The 24,366-nt window shown below is 37.6% G+C and overlaps 1 protein-coding gene across 1 annotated transcript in view; it reads right to left on the reverse strand.

Annotated features, from left to right (window-relative positions):
- Positions 1-24,366, reverse strand: part of LOC140381151 (transmembrane protein 163a) — a 49,246-nt gene extending 24,880 nt beyond the window's left edge. Inside the window, exons 1-4 of the mRNA XM_072465209.1 lie at positions 23,974-24,366; positions 22,104-22,223; positions 10,293-10,336; positions 10,131-10,222 (exon numbers count right to left, since the gene is read on the reverse strand). Coding sequence (XP_072321310.1) covers positions 10,131-10,222; positions 10,293-10,336; positions 22,104-22,223; positions 23,974-24,208 — 491 coding nt within the window. The 5' untranslated portion in view covers positions 24,209-24,366. The remainder of the gene's footprint in view (positions 1-10,130; positions 10,223-10,292; positions 10,337-22,103; positions 22,224-23,973) is intronic.

Below are 24,366 nucleotides of genomic sequence, written 5' to 3' on the forward strand. Positions count from 1 at the left end.
ATAAATTACGGACATAACTTGACTAATTTAGCCAAACACAATTCAGATTTCAGGGTTTGATTATTACATATCTGATTGTTTTTATTTTATTCAACCTTTATTTAACTAGGAAAGTCCCACTGGGATGACTTTCTTTTGCAAGGAAGTCCTGGCAAGCACAGCAGCACATTTAGACACATACAGTGAATATGTTCCCTAAAAACAGCTACAAACCATACCATTCCAGACCTTTCAACATAGATTTAAACTGAACTTCCATGTTGAGGGAGCAGAATATTGAAATGCCATTTTACCAGTCTCTGTGCGAACACTTGGTGCAGAAAGAAACACGAGTCCTGAGAGAATACTCGCCATCTGTTTTTGTTGAATATATGTATAAAGACAAGAAGGGTGCAGACACATGATACCCTTGTAAATAAACATACATTTCTTATTCACAATTGACAGCACGTGGCATTGTGCAGTGGTTCCCATAGTAGAGGGTCCCCCTTAAAAAAAAGATATATGTATATAATTCAAATAGACAACTTAAGTTGTTTCTTAGCCGACCACATTTGTAGTCGATGTAATATTTTACTGGTACTTCTCTGTGTTGTAGTCTCTATGTGAAATTGTACAACTCCCCATTTACTCAATTATAATTGTCTTTAGTTTACTACAGCCCTACACTTTTCACATATTTATTGAATTTTAATTAATTTAATTGATTTAATTAATTAATTAAATTAAATTAATGTAATTGTATTTATTGTATTTATGTATTTTTTACAAAGGTGCAGTATGTGTGTACGCTTTTCTCCATGGAGATGTTACTGTTTTCTTTGGAATATTCTACAATCGAACCTTTAAAGCAGCATAAAGAGAACATTACACCCTTGAACATTCTTCTAATGTGTGCTTTTATGGCTCCCTGTAAGAACACAAGACTATATATACAACACTAGAGTTGCTGTTCGTAACATATCTATTACTCTACACACTGGCTCTGTGATAATAGCCGCACTTTTCTTGGGTTGGATTAGCAGAGTGTCGGGCAGATGAGCGCTGCACCTTTACTGTTCTGCATAACCTCGACAGATGTCCTCTGAACACCTGCTCCCAATTACACCCCTCCGAGGGGCCGTAAACAGTGTCTCGCGAGTCCAGGGTCACGCTTCAAAACCTGTCTGCTTTAACTAACTCATACAGAGGGGACAGCGGACATATTAACACATTTTATAGTCTGTTGTCTGTATTATTCAAGATTTTCCATATTCACTGGCTCTGTGTGTAAGGCCTTCAACACAGACTGTATTTAGCTTCGTCTGCATTGTGATGTGCAATTTATCTTTTAATTGTAGAATTTGGGTCGAAATTCAGCTTAAACAGGTCCAAGAGCATTGATATTTGAGAGAAGAATGAAACAGGAACTGCAAAACTCATACAATAAACTAAATAAGAGGAGTAAACTCAAGTGTTATCACATTTATACATTAGTAAGACATGATATTTTGTTTTTTAGATAAGAAAGTATGTTACTTTGAAGGACTGCTGCTTGTAATTTGGTAATTGCGACAATTCAAATTCCCGGTTCAAATTGCGATTTAAATTTTATTACAACATATCTTGCAGCTCCACAAAATATAAAAGGTCTAAAAAGGAGACTAAAACAATATTGACATCAGGTGCAATTGGGTAATAAGTATTAAAGGAAGCAAACACGCAGAAAAATGTCATTGCATTAACTATAAACTTTTTTTCTGATTCTTCTATGAATCTTTGAAAATACAGCATTTTAACTTTACAGCCACAAAAAAAGATCTGTGCCACCTCCAGAAAGTTGCGTGTTGCTTTATGAAGTACAAAAAATGTTAGCTAAAAATTACATAGTGCTAAATTGTGACCTCAATGCATTTCTACCTTCCAAAAAATCTGGTTACTATTTCAAATTTGGTCTGAAACTGAAATATTGTCAGTTTGTCAGCGATACAAACTGAATTTCAATGAAACTGTAACATTTTTTGTATTAATAGTATCTCAAAATGAACTCTACATTGTCCCTTGTGCTAAACTGTGCCCACATCTCTGTTGTTTAATCCTGTCCGTGTTCGAGTATCTGACTGATCCTCCGACTCCTGGGAATTTGTGCGAATGAGGTAACCACGGCAACACAGGGCAGCTCTCTCCAGGAAGTACGCAGCAGGACACACGCCCATATAAGGAGGGGGCACTCTCCCTCTGTCCCAGCTGAACTCCCCTCCTCATGTTCTCCATTTGAACCACTGCCAGGTTGAAACAGCACAGTGTGTACAGATCCTCATAACGCTGTCGCTCTTTAGTTGGACGGTCATTTTAGTGCTTCAGTTCAATTGTTTTAGATTGTTAATCACTATATTCTCATGGGCCTGTGAATCCAGATGGGGCAAATTAATATTGTTAAAATACAGATTTTTGTAATAGTGAGTTCAGGCTCTAGACACTGATGGATCAAGTTCAACATTTGTGAATTTACTTTTTTGATATGTTATGGCAAAGTTCTACGTAATCAATAGGAAAAACTGTCAAAAGTAGATTCACTTAAAAAATATTAGTTATTTTATTCCTTAAAGCTTATACATCTGAACTTTCAAGGGGAATAATATCTAAATTAAATAAATACATTAACAATTTGGGCACTCTACTGATTATTACTTTATGGGTAGATGGGAAAGAGAGGGTCACTTTATTCTGGCTGATAAGGAGTGGGAAAGTATATGTACATGTCAGGGGAAAACCACAAAGTCACCTGTTTGGAGGGAATTCAGTTCAAGAATATGTCACGTTTCTTTATAACCCCATGTCAAAGTGGCCATTACTCACAGGGAAATGCTAACGTTTGGAGAAACTGTGGCACCAGGAGGAAAATCACTATCATGTGTTTTGGAATTGTCCTGTTGTTAAGATGGTAATAGTGACAATATGACATCACCAGCCCAGGATGATGTATTTGGGCCTCAGGACTATGGCCATGGACACAACCTGCAGCTCTCTCTGGAGCATCCTCCTGGTGCAGCGGAAAAGCCCTCACAAAAAAATGCATCGACAATGAAGGACTGAACTGGCATTATATTGGACATTCGTTAAATGGAAAAGATTACATTCAGACTTAATGTGAAAATGGACAAAGTCGACAGACTGGAATAAATGGGACGTTTTCTCTTTTTTGTTTTTTGTTTCTTTGTTGGTTCTCTACTTATTTTGATTTATGTCTTCTTTTCTCTGGTCTTGTTCTATTTCTCTGTGTTTGTTTTTATATTTTTAATCATTTGAAAATTCCCAAATGTTTAATCTAATGAGTTCTTTTCATGACTAGACCCATTGACTTTTTCTACTACAACAAAAAATTGCATAACATTCGTTTATCTGCCCCACATCTGTATTGAATATCATTGGTCTATAGAATGTTGCGATGTCAATTGAAACCCAATACTTTTCTCGTGACACAAACTCCTCTATTCATCTTGTTATGACATCGCCAAGCTCTGTTACCATGGCAACACCCAATTACCTTCACCAACCACATTTCCAATTACATTTTTATTTATTTATTTTTCCACTTTCAAACAAAACACAGACATGTTATTTGTATTACAAGAGCAGAATCGATCCACCTTGGCTTTATTAAGGCTATATTTTTCCATCTAGTGGCTTGGGTAAACAAACTCAAAATATGCTCAGGGAAGTGTGAGTCCCGTTGCCATGGAAACACGTGTGTAAAGCGCATGTCCGCTTACATTTGAGTTGCCAGGTTTAGGTGGAAAACCTGCGTAGGTCTCCTCATGTCTTCTGCATGTGTGGATAAGTTGTTTGTGACTGAGGATGAGCTTGAACATTGTGTCCCATTAGAAAAGACGCCTGCAGCACTATGTAAAGATATGATGTCACCTTTTTCCATTCTATATTTTAATTGGCCATTTAAAAGAGATCCTTATGGATTAACAGAGAATGGAAAAAACAATATTAAAATGATAAACATTTAAATTTGTTGGTGTAAGGATGTTGTCATTATAGGTTGTCAAATGTACCAGATACTGATTGATACTAATACTCATTAGAAGTATAGTGTAAGACCACATGGAAACATAAAGAAATGTTTGTGTTGAAAATGAAAGACTACTAAAAAGTTTGTATTTATTGAGTATTGCGCTTATTCTTTTGTATTGAAAGTCCTCCACTGCTCTCTCCTATTTAAAGATTAACCCTATATTGGGTGTTTATCTGTTGCTCAAAACACGTCTGTCATGTGAAATGTGCACATTTCCCCAAACGTGGTCATACAAAAGCGCTGACTCTGAACACAACTCTTTTGGACAAACATTTGAAGTCATCATAAAAGTTGCATGTGTGTACACAAGAAAGAACTTGTACATTGAGTCCCAGAGACACATGGTGGTTAAGTAAACTGCAGAGAGGTATCACAAAACAGGCATGTCAAGATTAAATCCTTTATTAACTTAAATTAACTTTTTATCTTTTAACCATGACATAATCATGGAAAACATACCTGGAGTTGTGATATGTTTCACATGTTTCTCTAACGTTTATTTTATGCACCGAGATGCCAAGGTCCAGTCCAAAAAATATCCTGTCTTTAATAGAAAAATCTTGTTACATACAAACATGTTCTGAATGCATGTAATTCTTGTAGTGGTTTGTCAGTTCATATTTCAATCTTCTATCAAATGACACTTCTGGAGTTGTTTGCAATGAGCACTCAGTAACTCCGATGTTGTATTGCAAATCTAATCTCAATTGCAATTATATTCTTATTTCTAAATTGTGCAGCTATTGTTTCAACCTTATTTACACTGCTTCACTTTCCAAGTAAATTGAATCAATATAATGTCTCAAGAATACTTTGTGAAACTTACTTTTTACGTTTGATTTCTACAAAGGCGAGCAGACTTGTCATAGCAGGTTCAGTTAATCCCTAAGTGGCCTCCTGCAGTGTTTTTCATTGGGCTCACAGAGAGAAAGAGGTTGTTACATTAAGAGAGAGATTACGTTCAAATCAACACTAATGAGACAGAGAGGAGCACGGAGACGCTCAGAGGTTTAGCTCATAGTAAACAAAGCAGACTAATTCACTAAGGATTCCTATTTTTACTTGAGAGATTTTAAAAGTTTGAAATACAAAATAGGTTCTAATATTGATCACTTTTCACTAATCAATATTAAAACTGGTAATTTTCACTAGTATCAAAAAATAAGACAAAATGTCACCTTTCCGAAATACTGTGATTTAGAATGGACTTGATATACTGTATATCAGAATTAGGATTGATACTGGAGGACAGTTCCATCTTCATCCTGGTGAAACACACAGGAACCATACAGGCGTTCATGCTCTTTTTTATGTGTTTGAATTTCAACAAAAAGTTGGAATCCAGGTTTATCAAATGCAAACTGCAGTTAGGGACTCGCACCTGCCTTGCAGATACCACTTGGTGGTGGAGTGGATTGCACACATGCCTGTCATGTGAGCAGGCAGCAGCAAGATCCCCATTTCACGCTACACTATCCTATTCCACTATCCTTAAGAATATAAGAACAAAGAGGTGGTAACACTGACCTGTGGAAAAAATCTGCAAGGAGTGGGACTGATTTAAAAGCCAAAGTCAGCTTACCTGATCACGATAATTACGATATCGACTTATCATTGAATAGGTAAAAACATGCACGATGACATTTTGAGACTCGATAAATGAAACGCTGGAGCGACTATGTCTCTCGGCTGGCTCCCCTCGTAGGAGCTGGAGGAAGTGTCTGTGGTGAGGGAAGTCTGGAGTCCCCGCTTTGACTGTTGCCCCCGCAACCTGGCCCTGGATAAGCGGAAGAGGATGGATAATGTGTGCGCACGTATTTGGCTGCATGAGTGAGTGTTTTCACGGATCAAAGGCGAGCCACAGCTCACTGTGCGTAAGAGACAACAGCTAAACCACCATTTATGCCACGACCCAAGCACCGTCCCGGCTGGACCCAGAGCCTCTGACATAAAACTTTGGACTTTGGACTATGGTTCCGTGCATCATGTACTCGTATTCTTTATGTATGTGAAGTACAATTAGTAATATACAACAACAACGTTAGTCTCTATATTTATGTATATTGACCTTATTCCGCCCCACCCACCTCTTTTTGCCACGGATCAGCACTTCCGTTGTAATCACACTTTCAGTCGAGCGGGCCCTTAAAGGCGGTATGGACGATTTTTCGGCGATTTGAGAACTCAGGCGGAAGTGCGCATGCCACTCCCCCGTGCGGACTGATACAACACACACGTGCGTTTGTTTATTAGCGCAACGGAGCGCATCGCATCGCTCGTCTCCCGTAGATTTTTGTCCACTTCTGCGTCAGCTCGAACTGTCTTTCTCCGTCTTCATTTTGCCCCGTACACTGAGGGAACTATATTATGATAGATCCATGCGCTTAGGCACGCGGAAACGTGGGGACGAACCTGACGCGGCTGCAGGTGAGCGATAGGTGTGTTTTATGGTTGATACGTGGCAGGACAAATGATTTATCCACGCCATGAGGAAATATGATGATACCACCTTTAAGGGAGTGTCTAGGGAAAAGTCTCACAGCTAAAATATGCTACAAAGTAGATTGATTTGTGTAAAATATCTAATGTTCATGTCACCAACAAGTCAAAAATGCACCGATTCCATGGGTCGTCCTGTAAACAGCTTCTTCTCTGGAGGTCGGCAGCCCAATGTGAACTAATACAACCAGAAGGATGATTACGTGGAATGGCAGAGCCCAGACGTGCTTCTGGAATAAGGTGAATAGAGTCTTTAATAATTATAATTACATACAGTACGAGTCCCTAAGGAATTGAACTGACTTCAACTAGTGATGACTGGGAATAGGTGCAACTGGGGGGAAAAAATCTATCAAGAAATGTTGAAATGGGTCAGTTTTTATGGTCAGATTGTGTTAAAACAAAGCTCAGATGAAAAACTAATTTGAGAAACCGAGCTTCAGACGGAGCAGTATTGAAAAGGACAAAAGAACCTTTATGAAACTGATGATGATCATTATGATGATTGTGGTATCCAGTGTAGGGCTGGGCAATAAATACAATTGATTTGATTAGTTTGTGTTTTTAATAATTAACTATGTGAAAATGGCTACATTGTGACATAGGAATAAAAATCTAATATATCATCCTTGACGATTTGCTATTTTGTTCATATTGTGATTTCTGTTTAAAGCCTATGACACGTTGGACAACTCACATATGTTTTAAAATTATACAAATGTATGGTAATCTCTAAATAGCAAATGTTTAGGTTTATAATTTTACTTCCTGGGAGTAATTGATGACGTCTGGGCCAAAACATCATCTAATGTCACAATTTTAATTATTTGACAAATAAAAATGTATGAGAGCACCTTTAATTTTTAAATAATATTTAGACGGTCAAAAAAGTTGTTTCTTTTCAGTAAACTGTGCATAAACTTGTGTGTGATTCCTGTAATTGTTCACAGGTTTTTCAACATTTATCCACAAACTTGATTGGTGTAAAACTATAATTTACATTTACAACAGGTATAAATACCCCAAATAAAGTCAAAATTAGAAAATCATAAGAACCTGTTTGATACCCACTCCTAGGTTCTTCTGATTGGTTAAATCCAGCTGTCACTCAATCACAGTGAAGTGTGAACGTTCCGAAGACGCTAAAGATTACTTTATTTACTTCTTAAAAGCAATAGACAAAAATCATTGTGATCCAATCTAAGTTGTGCTTTGTTGCCATAATGCGTAGTGACCGTACAAAGTAACTCTCTGTATGTTTTGTAAGCGTTTCAAATCAACTGTGATAGCAACAGTGGCTAACCTAAATGCCCTTGTCATCTCTTGTATATTCTGCATAGAGAATATCTGAACAAGCCTTAATTAAACTCATGTGTTTTGGTCAGTTTCCAAGAGGACATGATCTTCTCTGACGTCTCTACAACAATTAACTGTGACTAAGGCAAGGACACGTCACGGCTGCCAAATCTGCTCTTTTTTCCCTTGAAGAATCGACAAATTTACATTGAAATCATCGTATGTTGCTTCACAATGAGCCTTCAATATTATACAGCTAGATTTGATGTTTCATACAATTTGCCAGTCAATGGTTACAAAGTGTGTGGCTTCAACGTGCCTATGTGTGTTATGTATTATTTAAATCAGAAAAAATCCCACTAACGTCACTAACTAAATATAGTCTTGGTAAATAAAATATACCCTCTCCAGTGATTCACTTTGTAAATGGGTTCATTGTGGAATGCGTTTGAAATACGGTCCATTCTCAGCATCCAAAGATGGGCAGACGGATTAAAATAAAGAACATTGTAAGAAATAGGTGAGTCTTGTCATTGTCTTGATTAAATGCGCCTTAAATACCTTCATATTAAATTGCCAAAGCAGTGTATGCAGGGTTAATTAAAGACTAGATTGTATGGGACATCAATGTATCATTACAAACCTCTGTGATGTAATCAACTTCACCATTAAATGTATTTGTGAAGTATTTCCTAGGCCGCTCCCAAAAACAGTACAGTATAAGTATAACAGTAAGTTATACAAATTATTTACTGTGTATTTTCGATGTATGTCAACAACACAATGCAAAAGGTCATTTTTTTTGCTTATTCCATTCTGCAATTATTGTTGTCACTAAATTATTGATATTGTTGTTGTTGTTTTTTTCCTATAAACTTCATTAGACATATTCAACATAGAGAAAACGGGGAAGTACAGAGAGAGAGAGAGAGAGAGACATTCAGCAATCTGTTGAAGCTGTAAATCCACCTCACTGCGGCCGGCACAGAACCCAGCAAGCACATCTCATGAGCAGCACAGTTCTTGTCCTTCAGTAAACTCAAATAGAGTCAAAACAACGTCATTTATAAATTAAGACTTCCCTCCAAGTATTTGCACCTCTCTAAACCTCCTCCATCTCTGTGTTTCCTTCAGTCTGCCTTCATCCTGGCAGCTCTGGGTCCCATTCAGAGGATGTACAAAGAGAGGCCCCTGACCTTGGTCCACCTGCGCACACTCCCCCTTCACTCTCTCTCTCCCCTGTAAACAGATAAGATTGAGCCAGTGTCGTCGGCTGCTGCTCCCAAAGGAAAACTGAAGGCACACTCCAGACCAAAGCCTCCCACATAATAGACAGGTGCAGTATTTGTTTAAAGAGGAAACCTAACGTGCTTTTCAAAGTGTGGTGAGCTACAGCAGTGGTTCATTTCATGCATATTTAAGTGGTCTTCACTCTCCTGCGGACAAGACGCCATCGCTCTGACCGTCGTCCCCCCACTGCATTTGTCATTTTCTTAAATAGTGACAAAGCAGCGTTGTGTGGTCGTTTTGGCACAAATTAACAACAAATCTGCTATTTTCTATTGCCAACTGGATCTTTCCAAAAGGCGATGTAACATAAAGGGGCAGCGCTGTGTTTCTCAACTTTTTTTTTAAATCAATATTGCGATTTAAAATGTCCAGAATATAACAATGATCCGCGGGTGTCGTAGATGAGAACTAAAGCAGACAAAAGAACAATGTGTCTTCAAATATGTCCTCTGGAACTTTTTGGGTGTATGGAGCCTGCTTGTTTCCATGGAATTGTTCTAGTTTTGTCAAGAATGTTACACAGTATGGCTTTAATCATGTTCTACGTGGAGACGAGCGGGTGACGCCAAGTTACAGACAACAACACTCACAAGAACAATGCATTTTAAGGCAACACAATCATCATAAAACAAGCCTCAATCAGAAAAGTGATATATACGGTATGCTAACTCAAAATCACAAAAAGATCAGATCAAGAAGAAAAAAGTGAGACCATTATTTATCCTTGTTTAGTCTTGGTTCAGTCTAAGTGATTCTAAGATATAGAATTAATATTGACACAATTGTAGACCTGGTTTCGACAGGATTTGAAAGCTAGTTTAGGCTTATTATATAATGGTTTAACCCCAAAAACCACATCAGATTTTGTAAGGAGCTGGGCTATACTTTCGACATTGCTTTACCTTGTTAAACCCTTGTTTATAGCTGGTTTAGTCCTGTTTGAATGATGTACAATCGCATGTTTAATATAAAGATTACTCACATGTATTCCCGATGGGCCGAGTGGACAGCAGCGGCGTTACTGTATCGCCACAAAACTATGACAGAGGAAAGGACGTCCAGAATGGCATCAAACTGTCAAAAACACAAATGATTATCATCAGTTTTAGTTTCTGTGAATAGGTGAATTATGAAATGTACTTACAGCAAATCCAAAAGCAGAAGCACTATGTCGCATAAAGGAGACCGCTGCAAGAAAAGACAGAATATAATATTAGTTAAATCAACTTTATTCTTAATCGCATGGTTTATGGCCATCAATAGACCAACAATACAACTGAACACATTTACGTTTGAATTTTAAATATTATATATATATATATATATATATATATATATATATATATATATATATATATATATATATAATAAACATAAGTGTATTTGAATACATTTTAAAATATTGAAAGGTACAAATGCTCTTTTATTTTACAGTATTTTAGCTTGCTTATCCGCTTCAAAGCGCAGAGCTTTTCCCTTGCTAAGCATCCCTTGTCTAACATTGATTGACATAAAATTATTGCTATTCAGGCATAGTTTCCCCATATAAATACATTTTGAACCATTTATCAGGAATACAAATGATCAAATATAAAAACAAACTCAAGGGATCATTTGGGAGATAAAGAGGCAGTTTGTAACCACCTGGCACTATGGAATTGTTATTATGTTACCTAGAATGTTCCACACTATGGCATTAAACATATCTATGGAGGGGAAGAGCTGAAGTTACAGGTCAGATCTTGCTCACAGGGTACTTTTAGGTAATTAAAAGTACCCTTTACCAGAAAAGTTACCGTTAACTTGAATAAACTTGCAGAAAATACAGTTTGAATTCAACGTTAAAATCCCTTGTACTGCCTTGTACAATGTCTTATTACTAAAATGAGATTGATTAAACGTCTTAATTTAAAGCCTTTTGACATTTCAGTGAAGCAAATACTGCATTTCTAAAGGTCGCTGTGTAACTCTCACTGAGGTGGAACAGTTTCATATATAAAAAGGTTTCATTGTCGAAAAGTTTTTGCTACTGAAGTAAATCAGACAGAACAATATGACCACTGAATAATGCACATACGCTCTTCATCATGGCATCTGTTGTCAGCTATCTGCTTCCAGATATTTTAATGAACTTATTAAAGAAAAATGAATTGAAATGAAATGAAAGTGCCTTATAAACGTGATGAAAAGATTCAACATCCTTCGTAAATGCCAAGGCCAATGAAGAATGCAATATGGTTTAGTAATATATATATATATATATATATTTACATTTCAAAATAGACCTGAAACTAAAGACAAACATGAAAGTGAACATTTTGTCCTCAAAGTTCAGATGAGAAATATCCATCTCCAAAACTGCGGCTTTTGTGGGGTGTTCCCGGTCTGCAGTGGTCAGAATCTAGAGGTGACTTAGACCTGGTCCAGTCCTAGGTTTAGACCTGTTTTAGTCCTGGGACTGGACTTGGTTTAGTCCTGTCTTAGTCCTGCTTTAGCGCAGCTCTTGTGGGGTGTTCCCGGTCTGCAGTGGTCAGTATCTATAATCATATGCATTTCTTTACCTTACATAACACTCGTTTCTTTCATCTCTCCTTTCAGACTTTGCTTGGACCACGCCCACATAGCCGAAGCACTCTTTTCATTTTAATTGCATGCGGCGATATACTAATCAGGATGTAAATGGGTGTTTGGATGAGATCGTGCCGTGAGATTCCTGCCAAATAACAAGCTTAACACGAAACAGCAATTAATTAGCAGCAATGATTGATGGTCCATCTTTTTATATTTGTTTTGCAACCTGTCTGATGAGCTCAAATGAATAAATATACAGCAACTGATAATTATGTTGTGAGGCGAGTCATATTTCAAAGACTCCAGTTGGTAAACATGGCAGGCTGCACAAAAGCAGTCAGCGATATGCGGAAAGATACAGCAAGGAATCCTCTCCCTTTTTCGAGTTTATTTTTAGCTCAGACGCACCAGGGGCCAACCAGCTAGCCTGCATGCTGATCTTCAACAATATGTGGTGTCGCTGTATGTGTCTTCTGTCTATTTACCCACGATTCCTTGCAGCGAGAAAGAAAGAGCGCATACGTGCCTTTGCCACAATGCCTCAGTGTAATCGTGTTATGAGCTGAAGATGTCAGCTCTCAAGTTGTATAGCATGGAATGGGTAAAAGGGAAGCTTGTTTGACAGGATTTAACCAGGTCTAAATCAGGTAGGGTTGCTTTACTTTCTAACCAGGACTAAACCAGTTCTGTTAATCAGGACTAATCAAACCAGGACTAAAACAACAACAGGATCAACTGCAATGGAAGCAAAAATAAGCCTTGTCCAAAGTTAACAAGAGCTAAAGCAGGACTAAACCAGGATTCAACCAAGTTCAGGCCAAACTGAGTTAACCAGGACCAAACAAAATCCAAACAAGGACTAAATCAGGTCTAAAGCGGGACTAAATTTGACAATATTCATCTCGACCTTAACTATGACTAAAGCAGGGCTAAACCAGGATTAATTAAACCAGGAACAATAGGACTTGATGAGGACTTTGCAGGATCCTTCTAACCAGGACTAAATCAACCCCAATGAACAAAGAACACAACTTAAACCAGAAAAATATAATCAAGCAGTTAACTAGTACTAAACTAACTTCAACTAGTATAAATCATGTATAAATACTGGTTAATCAGGTCTGAAGCAGGACTAAACTAGACTAGATCAAGACATCACCACTAAACCGGGTCAGAACCAACACAATTCCTAACCCAGTTCATATATTGCCTTCTTTACTATAATACATCTTCCTTAGTCTGTAATCGGCTGCCAACTCGAGGCATCAACTCCCCAGTCGTTTAGCACTAGATAAAAGCAGGAACTAGAACTTGCCCGGGCTAACTCAATACATGATCTTTGATTGCCAAATGAGAGAATATTTAATACATGTGGAGAGCTGCACTTCGGAGAACAAAAAAGGTGATACACAAAATCTTTTATGTGGAAATTGATGGTGGAAAAGTGACCGATAGAACATCTTAAAGTCCTCTGTTTCCATTGCAGAAAGCACTTAAGAAGTTCCTCTCTGCTAATTGCAGCCTGTGAACAAATCGACTAAATCTAATGAAGACTTATGGATCGGTCTGAGCCAAAATGGCGGCCACAATACCTTTTTAAACGTTCAAGTTTCTTGTCAAATGAACAGTAACTGCTAGCGAGCTGTTACTGCTGGTACTCAAGATCAAATAAATCCGCAATTGTAAGTTATGCTGAAAAGTAGCCACTAGAAATGAATAAATAAAATAACAATATAGCAAAATTCAATCATTTCCAAAGATTAGATAAGACATATTAGAAAATGTAATTTATGCAAGAAATACAAATATTTAAATAACATCGTCAAATATCAAACTTTTGTTACAATAAAAATAAACTACTGCTAATAATAATAATAATACAGATGTAAATTTAACTGAGTAAATATACCTCATTATCACCCACCTCTAGTGAAATGAAAGCAAAGAAGAAAGCTGCAAAGTGTTTAATGTTATTGTTTTTTTTCCTATAGAAGAGCCAATCAGCTGGCAGCATCTTCAACTGTGCTATCAAATCTATCAGCTTCTTTATTTTTCCTCCTTTTGTAGGCAGCATTTAATCTGGGATGGCTGCCACTTGAATCGCCCAGGTTGCTTGTCAAATAATAGTCCATGGCCCAGTCCCTGTTGATGTATTATACTTTAAAAAGCAGTGACAGTTGGTGAAATGAAATCAAATAGTAGAGAAAATGCCACTCATATGAAACAAGATATCTCTACTGCAATAGCACATCATAATTTACCATTTTACAGGCTTTTCTGGATGCATTAGATGGATATTTACCTTAAAATACAGTAATTTATCAAGGCAATTAGCAGTAGCCTACAATTGATTTCACAAAGATATCAGAACCTCAAACAGTTATAAGGTAAAATGAACTTGAAAATCCAGCCATAATAATGCTATAATGCACTTTGAAATGACACAAAATAAGCTATGTTAATGTAAGTTACTAATGGCAGATGTAGACTTGATGCAGGGTTAGTCTTATTCAACTCCTGGTTTTGATCATATTTAAAGTATCGACATTCATTTATTATCAAATTGACTTTTTGCTCCACCAATCTCAGGTCTCCCCATCCACAAATATGCAACATTCCTATCTTCCATCTCCTATCTCCTTCTCCTAGCTCCTTCATTAGGAACACAGAAAGCAGAAATTGCACGCTGCCCGATGTCGGATAATTGGCTCCCAAGGAAGCGAGGGTGGTGTCGGCAGGGGAAAGGATCGCAGCCCAAACACAATCACCTGACAAAGCAGAGAAGATAAAACGCTAGACAAGAAGTGGCGCAATACTCACTCTACTTCATGCATATCACAGAAATCTTGTTACCAGTGGCAGTCCTGAAGTATCTGTCTCACACAGTCCCATAAATCACCTCTAGGGGCTATTTATGTCTCAGCCATTAATCTTCTTTAATGTGTTATAGCTGAAGAAATAAAATACATAGATATATACGATATGCAAGCATTCAGTGTTAATATGAATATTCATTTAGGTCCAATCGATTAAGATATAGAGTAGAGTGGGCAGATTAGCAGTATTCAAAATAGTATATTATTTGAATATTATGATTTTGTATATTGAATTGGTTTTAAGGCTTAGAACTTCAATAGGGTCAAAAGATACTAATTTGTATAAAGTATTTGGATACATTTGCGCTTTCCTGGATAATTTTCAAACGGTCTTGCTCTTTCAAAACTAAGACCACAAGGTAATATTAGAGTAAATTATATTCAACACATCTGAAGTCTGGAATGTTAGTTTTGTGACAGCACTAACTATTGACACTTCTACTAGAGACTAAAGTCATCATATAACAGTGATAATGCTATCCACAAAGATATGAATTGATCATATTACCATAATACCTTTCTCAACCATGCAATTTCAATACGTGTATAGGAGCCTTTTATGGACTAGACTAGAGGTAGTTAGGGATGAGAAAGTTGGCTTATTTTTACATTTGTTCTTATTTTTACCCAAAAACTGGACATTGGGGGGACTGGCTTGTGCTTTGGCAGAAGACTTCGTTCCTTTCTAGTGTCCCAGAGGAAACCAGGGTGCTGGAGATATGAGAACTGTGGACTTTTGAGCTATGTTTTTGATATAAAATTCTTCAAGTATCTATTCCAAAACTTTTTTCATACAGCTTTCTATTACTTTGCTAAATGATCAAACAAGAAAAGATTGTCAGGTTGTTTTTAACTAACTATTTTCAATTTAATAAAATCTATGCTCCCTTCTGCAGAGAGCTGAGCTATGCCTTGTGTTCACCTGACATTTATCATTGTTTGTCCCTCGAGTGTGGACTGATTTGCAATATTTTGGTTAATCTGCTCCCACAGCTTGGAACACGCTTAAAACTGAGCAGAAACGTTGTGAGCTGGTTGCAATTTTATTTTTTTTTAAACGCAACAAAATCCTATGAACGTTGTTTACGGCTCTAAATGTAGCTTTTGTTTTCCAATTATTTTATCCCTGTGTCTCAATGTAAAATATCTATTTATCGCGTTTTTTGTGATGTGCGCTGCTATTCCAGGTCAACCCCACAAAAGAGATCTAGATCTCAATGGGTCTAACCTGTTTACATAAGGCTAATACATAAAAACGTTTTTATTTTCGTTTTTTCATTCAAACTGTAGAACTAGTAATGTACATTTTCATCTCTTTTTGGTCACTGGACTAGTTTTGTTGTGTTTTTCCTTCCGTCAGTGCAGTGGAGGCAGCTGCTGTAGCTGTGCCCTGAATTCTAAATGAGCCGAGCTTTGATGCAGCAGTCTCTATGGGGAATACAACTACACAGGAAAACTATGCAAAACTGAATGTGTTTTATTGTATTCACGGATTCACAAGCTGTGGTCCAGCTACTGATGGAAGTACATGAAAAAATCCTGGCTTAGTTCTAGTTTAGTTCTAGTCTTTGTTTTGTCCAAATTTAGACTTTGGCTATTACGGTTAGTACTGCGATGGTCATCTAAGCATAAAGTCTACTACCGGTACTATTTTTATTACAAAAAACGCTACAAATACTACTACTACTACTACTACTACTACTGACTTATGTTAGGGGTTGCATGCTACCTGATTTAGTTCTACATTAGTCCTAGTTTGACTCTGGTTTTGTCCTATGCAATTATAGTTCAGTCTAGTTCTGGTTTAATATTAATAAACTGCATTTGAGTCTATATTTGAGTCTTTGTTTAATCTTTATTTACTTGCTTGGTTTAGTTCTTCTCATAAATCCTTGACCTGATTTGTCTACTAAAACATACTTTCAACCTGGCTTTTAGTTGATAATTCATCCATATTTGACCGTATTTCCCTGACCGAGAGTAGTCTGCGTGTGTCATCAGCCTACTCGTCTTTACTCTAGTTGTAGTCAAAACTTTAGGACTGAGTGAAACTTGCCATGGTTAAATCCTCTCCTCTGTTGTGACATTAGTACTGTGTGTGATAGCTTATTGACGCAGCTCCTTGTAACTCCTTTAATAAACAAGGAGAAACTGAATTAGGTGGCTGAATGATTGTTAGCCGTCTTTGCTACCTCCACTCAAGATGGCCACTTCAGTCACTGCTATAGACGACTCACACAATCCCAAGTGACATTATGGGACTAAATTTACCCTAACCCATACTGCAGTTATTGTGTGTATGTTGTATGTATGATAAAATGACTTTCTTCTACTGCACATACTAAAACTACTTATTTTCTATTCTATTATTCTTACAAATATTCATGTAAGACTTATTGTCAAAATTCCTATACTTTTACAACTACTGGTCTAACTAGAGCTGGGCTATTAATCAAACTTGAAATTAATTTAGATCTAATTGTTTGAAGATTACAATAGTTGTGATCTTCAAACAATTAGACCTCAATTAGATCAAAATTATTTTCAAGACAATAATCGTCTTGGTAATTTCTAATCGATGACCAATCCTACAATGGTAAAAGTAAACCATCAAATGATTTTTGTCATATTGCACAGCTCTACTTATTATTAAGATAAGATAAGATAAGATAAGATATTCCTTTATTGTCCCACATGGGGAAATTTCATTGGTGCAACGCAGGAAGATACAGAGATAGATACAGAAGAACAGATCACTTATAGGAAGTCTGAAAAACACTTTCAGTAGAAGATCTCCTATAAATAAATAAAAACTCCCATAGACAAATAAATAAATAAATACCATTGCATGTGATCACGACAGTAATTGCACATGAATATGTGTCACGACAGCACAGAGATTGCACATGAATTCCAACAGCAATTGCACATATGACAGAATTGCACATCAGTATTAGGTTAGGTCAGTATTGCGAGTGTTCAGTTCTAACAGTTTTTGTTATAAAGTCTGACAGCAGCAGGAAGGAAAGACCTACGGAACCTTTCCTTCACACAGCGAGGGTGGATCAGTCTCTCACTGAAGCTGCTCTCCAGAGCGGAGAGAGTGTCCTGCAACCACATATACCAGTAGTGTTCGATCAGGGCAAGCAGTGATTGACCAATAAAATATATAATGACTGTGTGTCACAACTACATTTCAGTTGTTCCGAAATATATCCAAATAAGTCAGTTATCCCCTCACTTCTGCTGCTGATGCTTGAATGAAGTCACAGTGCATTTTAGTGGCCTCTACAGGGCATTGAGCAATATGCGCAGGAAGCTTGATTCTTCTTCTCCCACCCCTTTTCATCGTTCAGAGGCCCATTCATGTTCTGCTCTCGATCATGAGCTTTTAGAACCAGAGCGGACAGCAACACAGCCTCAACCCACGCTGAATAAACCTGTGTGGGAATCTTGGATGTTTGCAGCTTGTGCCTAACTGCACTTGTGCAGAGTAGAAGTGAAGCAACAGCAGCTCCAAACAAATGACTTAAAAACATTTAGAGTCATGTCCTTGTTTGTAGCTAAGACTTTGTTCAAGTTTATAATGATTAGACGTTAGATAGAAATACAGGCATTAAAACATACAGCGCTAATTTGTGTAATGAATTAAAGGCGGTATGGACGATTTTTCGGCGATTTGAGAACGCAGGCGGAAGTGCGCATGCGCACTCCCCCGTGTGGACTGATACAACACACACGTGCGTTTGTTTATTAGCGCAACGGAGCGCATCGCATCGCTCGTCTCCCGTAGATTTCTGTCCACTTCTGCTTCAGCTCGAACTGTTTTTCTCCGTCTTCATTTTGCCCCGTACACTGAGGGAACTATATTATGATAGATCCATGCGCTTAGGCACGCGGAAACGTGGGGACGAGCCTGACGCGGCTGCAGGTGAGCGGTAGGTGCGTTTTATGATTGATACGTGGCAGGACAAATGATTTATCCACGCCACGAGGAAATGTGATAAAAAATTTGCTGAAAAAAATCGTCCATACCACCTTTAATGAACCGGTTAAGTCAGCCAATTTACTCCACTCAGCAAATTTTACAAGTATGGTTAGCTCAGTGGGATATGCGTGCGCCTTTCACGCGGGAGAACGGAGTTTGAAACTACCGCTACTACCGGCTTTTCATTCATCTGATAACTGCAAATTATGATCAGATGTTTGGTGTCCATTTAAACAAATGCTGACAGATGGCTTTATATCTCTTTATTACTGCGTCAAGTGATATCCAAACAACTGGGAAAACAACAGCTGATGCTATCAGAGTCGTTTAGATCTGGTTTGGATCTGGTTTAGATCTGGTTTAGACCTGGTTTAGACCTGGTTTAGTGCAGCTCTTGTGGTGTGTTCCCGGTCTACAGTGATTAGGATCCATCAAATATTATAGGGAGCAAACAAGTCATAACAAGTCATAACAAGTCTGATTGGGCCATAATATTGTTTCCGGGAAAACTTGTCTAATGTGTAATTCAAATAGCTAGCTCTAAACGAGCAATATAGTCCCATCTGTCACTGCATACGTAAATTCCCACACTTAAACACTGTGACTAATGTTTTACTCAGACATTTAGCTTTCGGGACAGTGAACAGGGGACAGAGCAGGTGCTGCAGTCACATCAGTGGACCCCAGGTGCATCACAGGTCCAATTTGTTTAATCTTATCTGCGTAGTGTAAAGACCAAAGCTCACAAACTTCAGTGTCGGCTGATGGACAAAACTGAGACTTAAACCTTTTTAGTTTTGTTTGTGGATAAGTTTGTAGTCACTTCAAATCATATAATTTGGGGAAAATATACACACTGGCCCAAAAACTATTTTATAAAATAAAATAAAGTGCTTTGGGACTGTCCTATTACCGTATTCATGAATATTCTACTGAGATTAATGAGGCGCTGCAGACTGTCTTCAACATCGACATTGTATTTGACTTTAAAACTACGTATCTAGGATGTAAACTCCAACAAAGGAAACACTAGATGGATACTTGAAGAAACAAGGAAAAGAAATACAAAAAAATAACTCACTGTCATGGACTGAAATAACATCTGTCCAAGACATTTACATAAGGAAAAACTGATTTTGACAAATTGACCAAACATTGGGACAAATGCAACAGAACCTTTTCAAACAGACTTTGTTGCCAGTGGGACAGCGCCTCCTAATGTGCAGAAGCTCAGCGTGTTCAGAGGGTGGGATGGTCTTTATTCAGTTTCCTCTATATATACAGCTGGCTCAGGGGTTTGTGGGGTCTCCCCACAATCGTGGTACCCAGTGAGACAGTTTTGGCTTTAAGGCTTTGATTTAAATAGACTAGGTCTAAACATGGGAATGAACCTATAGTAGCAGTAAACTTGGACCAAGCCAGATTAAACCAAGTCTGAACCAGGACTTAACTAACCTTTTAAACTATAAAACTACACCTGGACATTTTTAACATATTATTGCAAGTCAATATTTTGTACCCTATCCACTGGAATGTATGCTTTTATTTGTTTAGTATTTTTTAATTTGTCAACTAAAGTTTATTGGATTACACAGCATATAGGAAAAGGCTAGCAGTGAGTTACCTTGAGTTTTAAGGATTAATCATAAGTATAATCTTGTATTAGTTTTAGTTTTATTATTATACACATTGTATTAGTACCTCACTGTTGTTATTGCATCCTGTGCAATATGGGTCAGATGCTTGGTCTGATCATAAGATTTCCGTGAGATGACACACATGTATACAATTCTACATTTTCAATTTTTCTTCCAAAACAATGAAGAACTATACCATTGTGCTACCATATATAGTATGGGCACAAAGCAGGAAGGTCCTGGTTTGATTCCCAGACCAGATTTGGGCCTCTCTATGTAGAGTTGGTTTCTTTTGGGTCCTCCGCATTAACCTAAATCATGCAGAGCAGCTACTCCTCCAGCTACCCCAGACCAACATCCAGGCTCAAAATGGAGAAGGCCATGCTGCTGAGAGGTTCACCAAAAAGCGCTGGTTTAATTGGTTAAATGCAGACGAGTCAGTGCTATACCTTATAGGCTCTGTATTGTCTATACGTATTATCTTAGTGGGCTGGGTCTATTTGCATGTCGTGGAGTGACAGCAATCTAATCATCCTTTAAGTAAATATCAAATACGCAAAAAAAAAACATCCTTAAGTGAATACAGTACTAGGGCTACACGAAGCATGTCCATACTGGGGAAAATTACACAAGTGCATAGTTCAACATAGTTCAACAATATTTGTATATGTTGTCATTTTTCCTGAACAATACAAACTGGAATAACCTTATGCAAAGGTAAAAGAACCATGCTCATCCAGTCGATGCAGTTTGTTAAGCCCCGCTTTAGAGTAAGAGTAAAGCTTTATATAGACCATAGATAAGCACTAGTATATAGCTGCCACGTGTAGTTTGAACAGTAGGACAGCGGAAGCTATAGGTTCCCCAGTCAGAACAGGAAGTACGCAACAGGATGCAGTGGTTACCACAACAGAAATAAGTTCTCCTTGTAATTTATAAGCCAAAAAGAAACAGAGTGAGGGAGACATTTGAATCCAAACCGTGCAAATCTGTCACAAGGAGCAGACCATGAAATCAAAAGGATATGTGTAAAGGACTGTCCTGGTTTGACTCCAAGTTTACAATATCTAATTGAGTAATTCCAAATCCATCTGGAACTATCTCACTGTATCTAACTCGGGCTGTGCCCTGCCTCTGAAAGTTGTAAAAAATGCAAATAAACTCATAGCAGTGAATAATTATGATGATGGAAATGCACTGGCAAAGTGAGGAATAACTTTGGATCACTGCAAACAGTTTAAAATTAACTAGATGGGTAAATATTGGGTACACTTGCAATACTACAACAGGAAATAGCCTCAACACCATGTAGCAATGTGAAATTGCACGTTGTTACATGTGGTTAGAGTAGTGTAATGTCAAATAAAGTGTCAAGTTAAATATTAATTGAAGATGTATGAGGTTTGCATTATTGGACCTGAATTAAATTAAATTAAATTAACATTATCAAACACTACTCAATATCTAAATCTAATGAGATTTGACCTAATCTTGCAATGGAACCCTCTGTGTCATTGTATATTCTTTGTAAACCAATTTTATGTCCTCAAATCTCCACCAAAATCCAAACAATATGTTCTTCTGCAAACAAAACCAACACAAACCTAACTGACTTTCTCATTACTAGTAACAAAGGACATACATAGTACATTGTTAACTATACTTTATCTTACGGTTATTAAAGGCAACATCAATAAAACAGTAAATTAATAAGAATAAAAGCAAGTGGTCTTAACAATTGGTAATATGTTAGTAATATTTAGTAAGCACAATACAAATATATTTTAAAAAGTAATACTAGTTACATTTTTGTGCATTTGTTTTGACTAGATAAGAGCAAAGAGTGTCACAATATGTGAAACTGAATTAAAAGTGTTACTCACTGAAAGCAGCAATAGCCAGGATAATAGTGATGAGGATGGACACCCAGGAAACCCACAGTGCCTTCTTCCTGTAGCTCTGAGCTTCATGGGGCTTCAGGCGCATGCTGCTCTCCAACAGACCTGCAAAAAAACAATAGAATCCTAAATCCAAAACAACTGGCCCTTTCTTGCAACAATACCCATGAAATTCTCTTGTGCCGAAAAGGACTTACAATTGTAAAAAAGCATCCTGATTTAAGATTACAAAACATTATCTAGACCAAGTATCAAGAAACCAAGTCGAGGTCAGGGATTGTCCCAGCTGAATTAACCCTTAAACACACAAAAAAAACTGGCACTAATTATAAACACAAACATTTTCAAGGATCAAAAATCTATATCCGTTTACAATTTTACATTAATTAATTCAGACTTTTGCTATATTCTACTGAGCATAATACTTTGTTGACCCTGAATTTTCCTTTACATATGCTGCACAGCTGTCCAATACCTGCCTCCCAAGTTGGTCACATGATCATAGCACCAAAAATGTGTATCTACATTGTTATGCCCCATCTGTCATGCTTATTAGCTCAAACGCAATAGTCTAATTGAAAACCGTCTGCCTAGAAGGATGACCAATTTTGATTTCCGGTACATATTTTTAATTCATATTTTGGAAGCAGTGGCACAGCTTGGATTTAAGGGAATATATGTTTGTGTTTTTAAATCTGCTTAATCTGTAGAATCATCATAACTTCCCCATTATGTATAAAGTTACATCTGGTTACATCACACAAACTTGAGTAATTCTATCGACATGGTGATGGTCATGGGAGCGACTTGAGGCAGCATGAACAGTGTTGCATAAAGGACAATAAAGCCAAAGAAATTGTGTAAAAGTTGTTCACGGGTTTTTTAGACATAACGTTTTGAAAATACTAGAATATTAAGACAGAGGAGTGGATTAAAACTTTGTAAAAAAGTACTGCCCGGTGGTTGAGTGGTTAAGGCACAGCACACGTATGCCAGGCTCCAAGTGCAGCCGGCCACTGTGTTGTGAGTTTGATACCCGATTCCCAAAAAAATACTGCATGTCCTACCCCCTCTCTCATCCCCCATTTCAATAAAGCCTATGGGCCAGAAAATCTTTAAGAAAAAGAAAAATAAATAAATGAGAAAGCCATTTAAAAAAACAACAGTTACAGTTTGGCCTCAAGTTAAACCAAATTTTATTTTTATTATTATGTTACATTCACAAAGTAAAAATACTTTTCTTTTCATCCTCTGTTTGGCTATGTTTGTCTCCTTGTGTGATGCATCATGAAAAAGATGCATCATTGTGTTATGTAGGTAAATTCATCATTATTATTATTATTACTATATTGGATAACATTTTTAAAACTACCAACAATGTAGTTTAATCAATAGGCTGTTATATTTCCAAATTACCAAATAGCCCTACAATCATTACTTATCTATTCTAAATATCTATACTAATGATTTGGCATGTATTTAAGTAGCCAGATTTGAAAAAAAACTCTTTTATAAGAACATGTCAGTTTTAGGGATTATGTGGGCCGCTGAAAGCTTTCCATGGGATAACATACATCCAAGTTCATTGTTTCAAGCTCTACCTGCCATGTCCAACACCTTCCTCTCAAACAGATTTCCTCCATCCTAAAAAAAACAGTCTTATGATTTATTAATAAGTTAAGCGCCCTCACCACTGTGCCTGACTGAGGCACATTTAGCCAACCAATCGGATCCTCTCGTTTCAATAACCTCACCAGTAACCAGCAGGAACACATTTTACCCATGAAGTGCTGCCAAAACTTTGAATATATATATATCTCTCTTTTCTTTCTTTTTTATTGCAAACCTTACTTACCACTATCTTCAATGCTATCTGTGATCTTCATCTCCTGATCCATATTGAAGCCCTCTTGTTGAGTTTCTGTGCCCGGCTCTTGGGCGGCTTGCTGTTGCTGGGTTGTTTGGGTAAGTGAATCCGCCGCTGGTTCGCACTGGCCGTTCAGTGTCGCCGTCTGCGCCGCTCCTCCTTCTGCCGGGATGGGGACGGTAGTTGTGGGAGTAGGGTCCGGAGGAAGTCCCGAGTCCGTCATGGTTCTTTTTTTCCTACAAGTTTTTCTTTTCTTTTTTTTTTTTGAACTGGATAAGTCCAAAAATGTGTCACCTGGACGCGAGGTGCGGGCGTTCACGACAGCAGTGCGCCTGGAGGAGAGAGAGAGACGGAGACCGAGGGATGAGGTCCTGGAGACAG

This window comes from Eucyclogobius newberryi, unplaced genomic scaffold (assembly GCF_026437365.1).
Source record: "Eucyclogobius newberryi isolate DKJ021-1_F unplaced genomic scaffold, fEucNew1.0.hap1 SCAF_1, whole genome shotgun sequence".
Taxonomy (NCBI): Eukaryota; Metazoa; Chordata; class Actinopteri; order Gobiiformes; family Gobiidae; genus Eucyclogobius; species Eucyclogobius newberryi.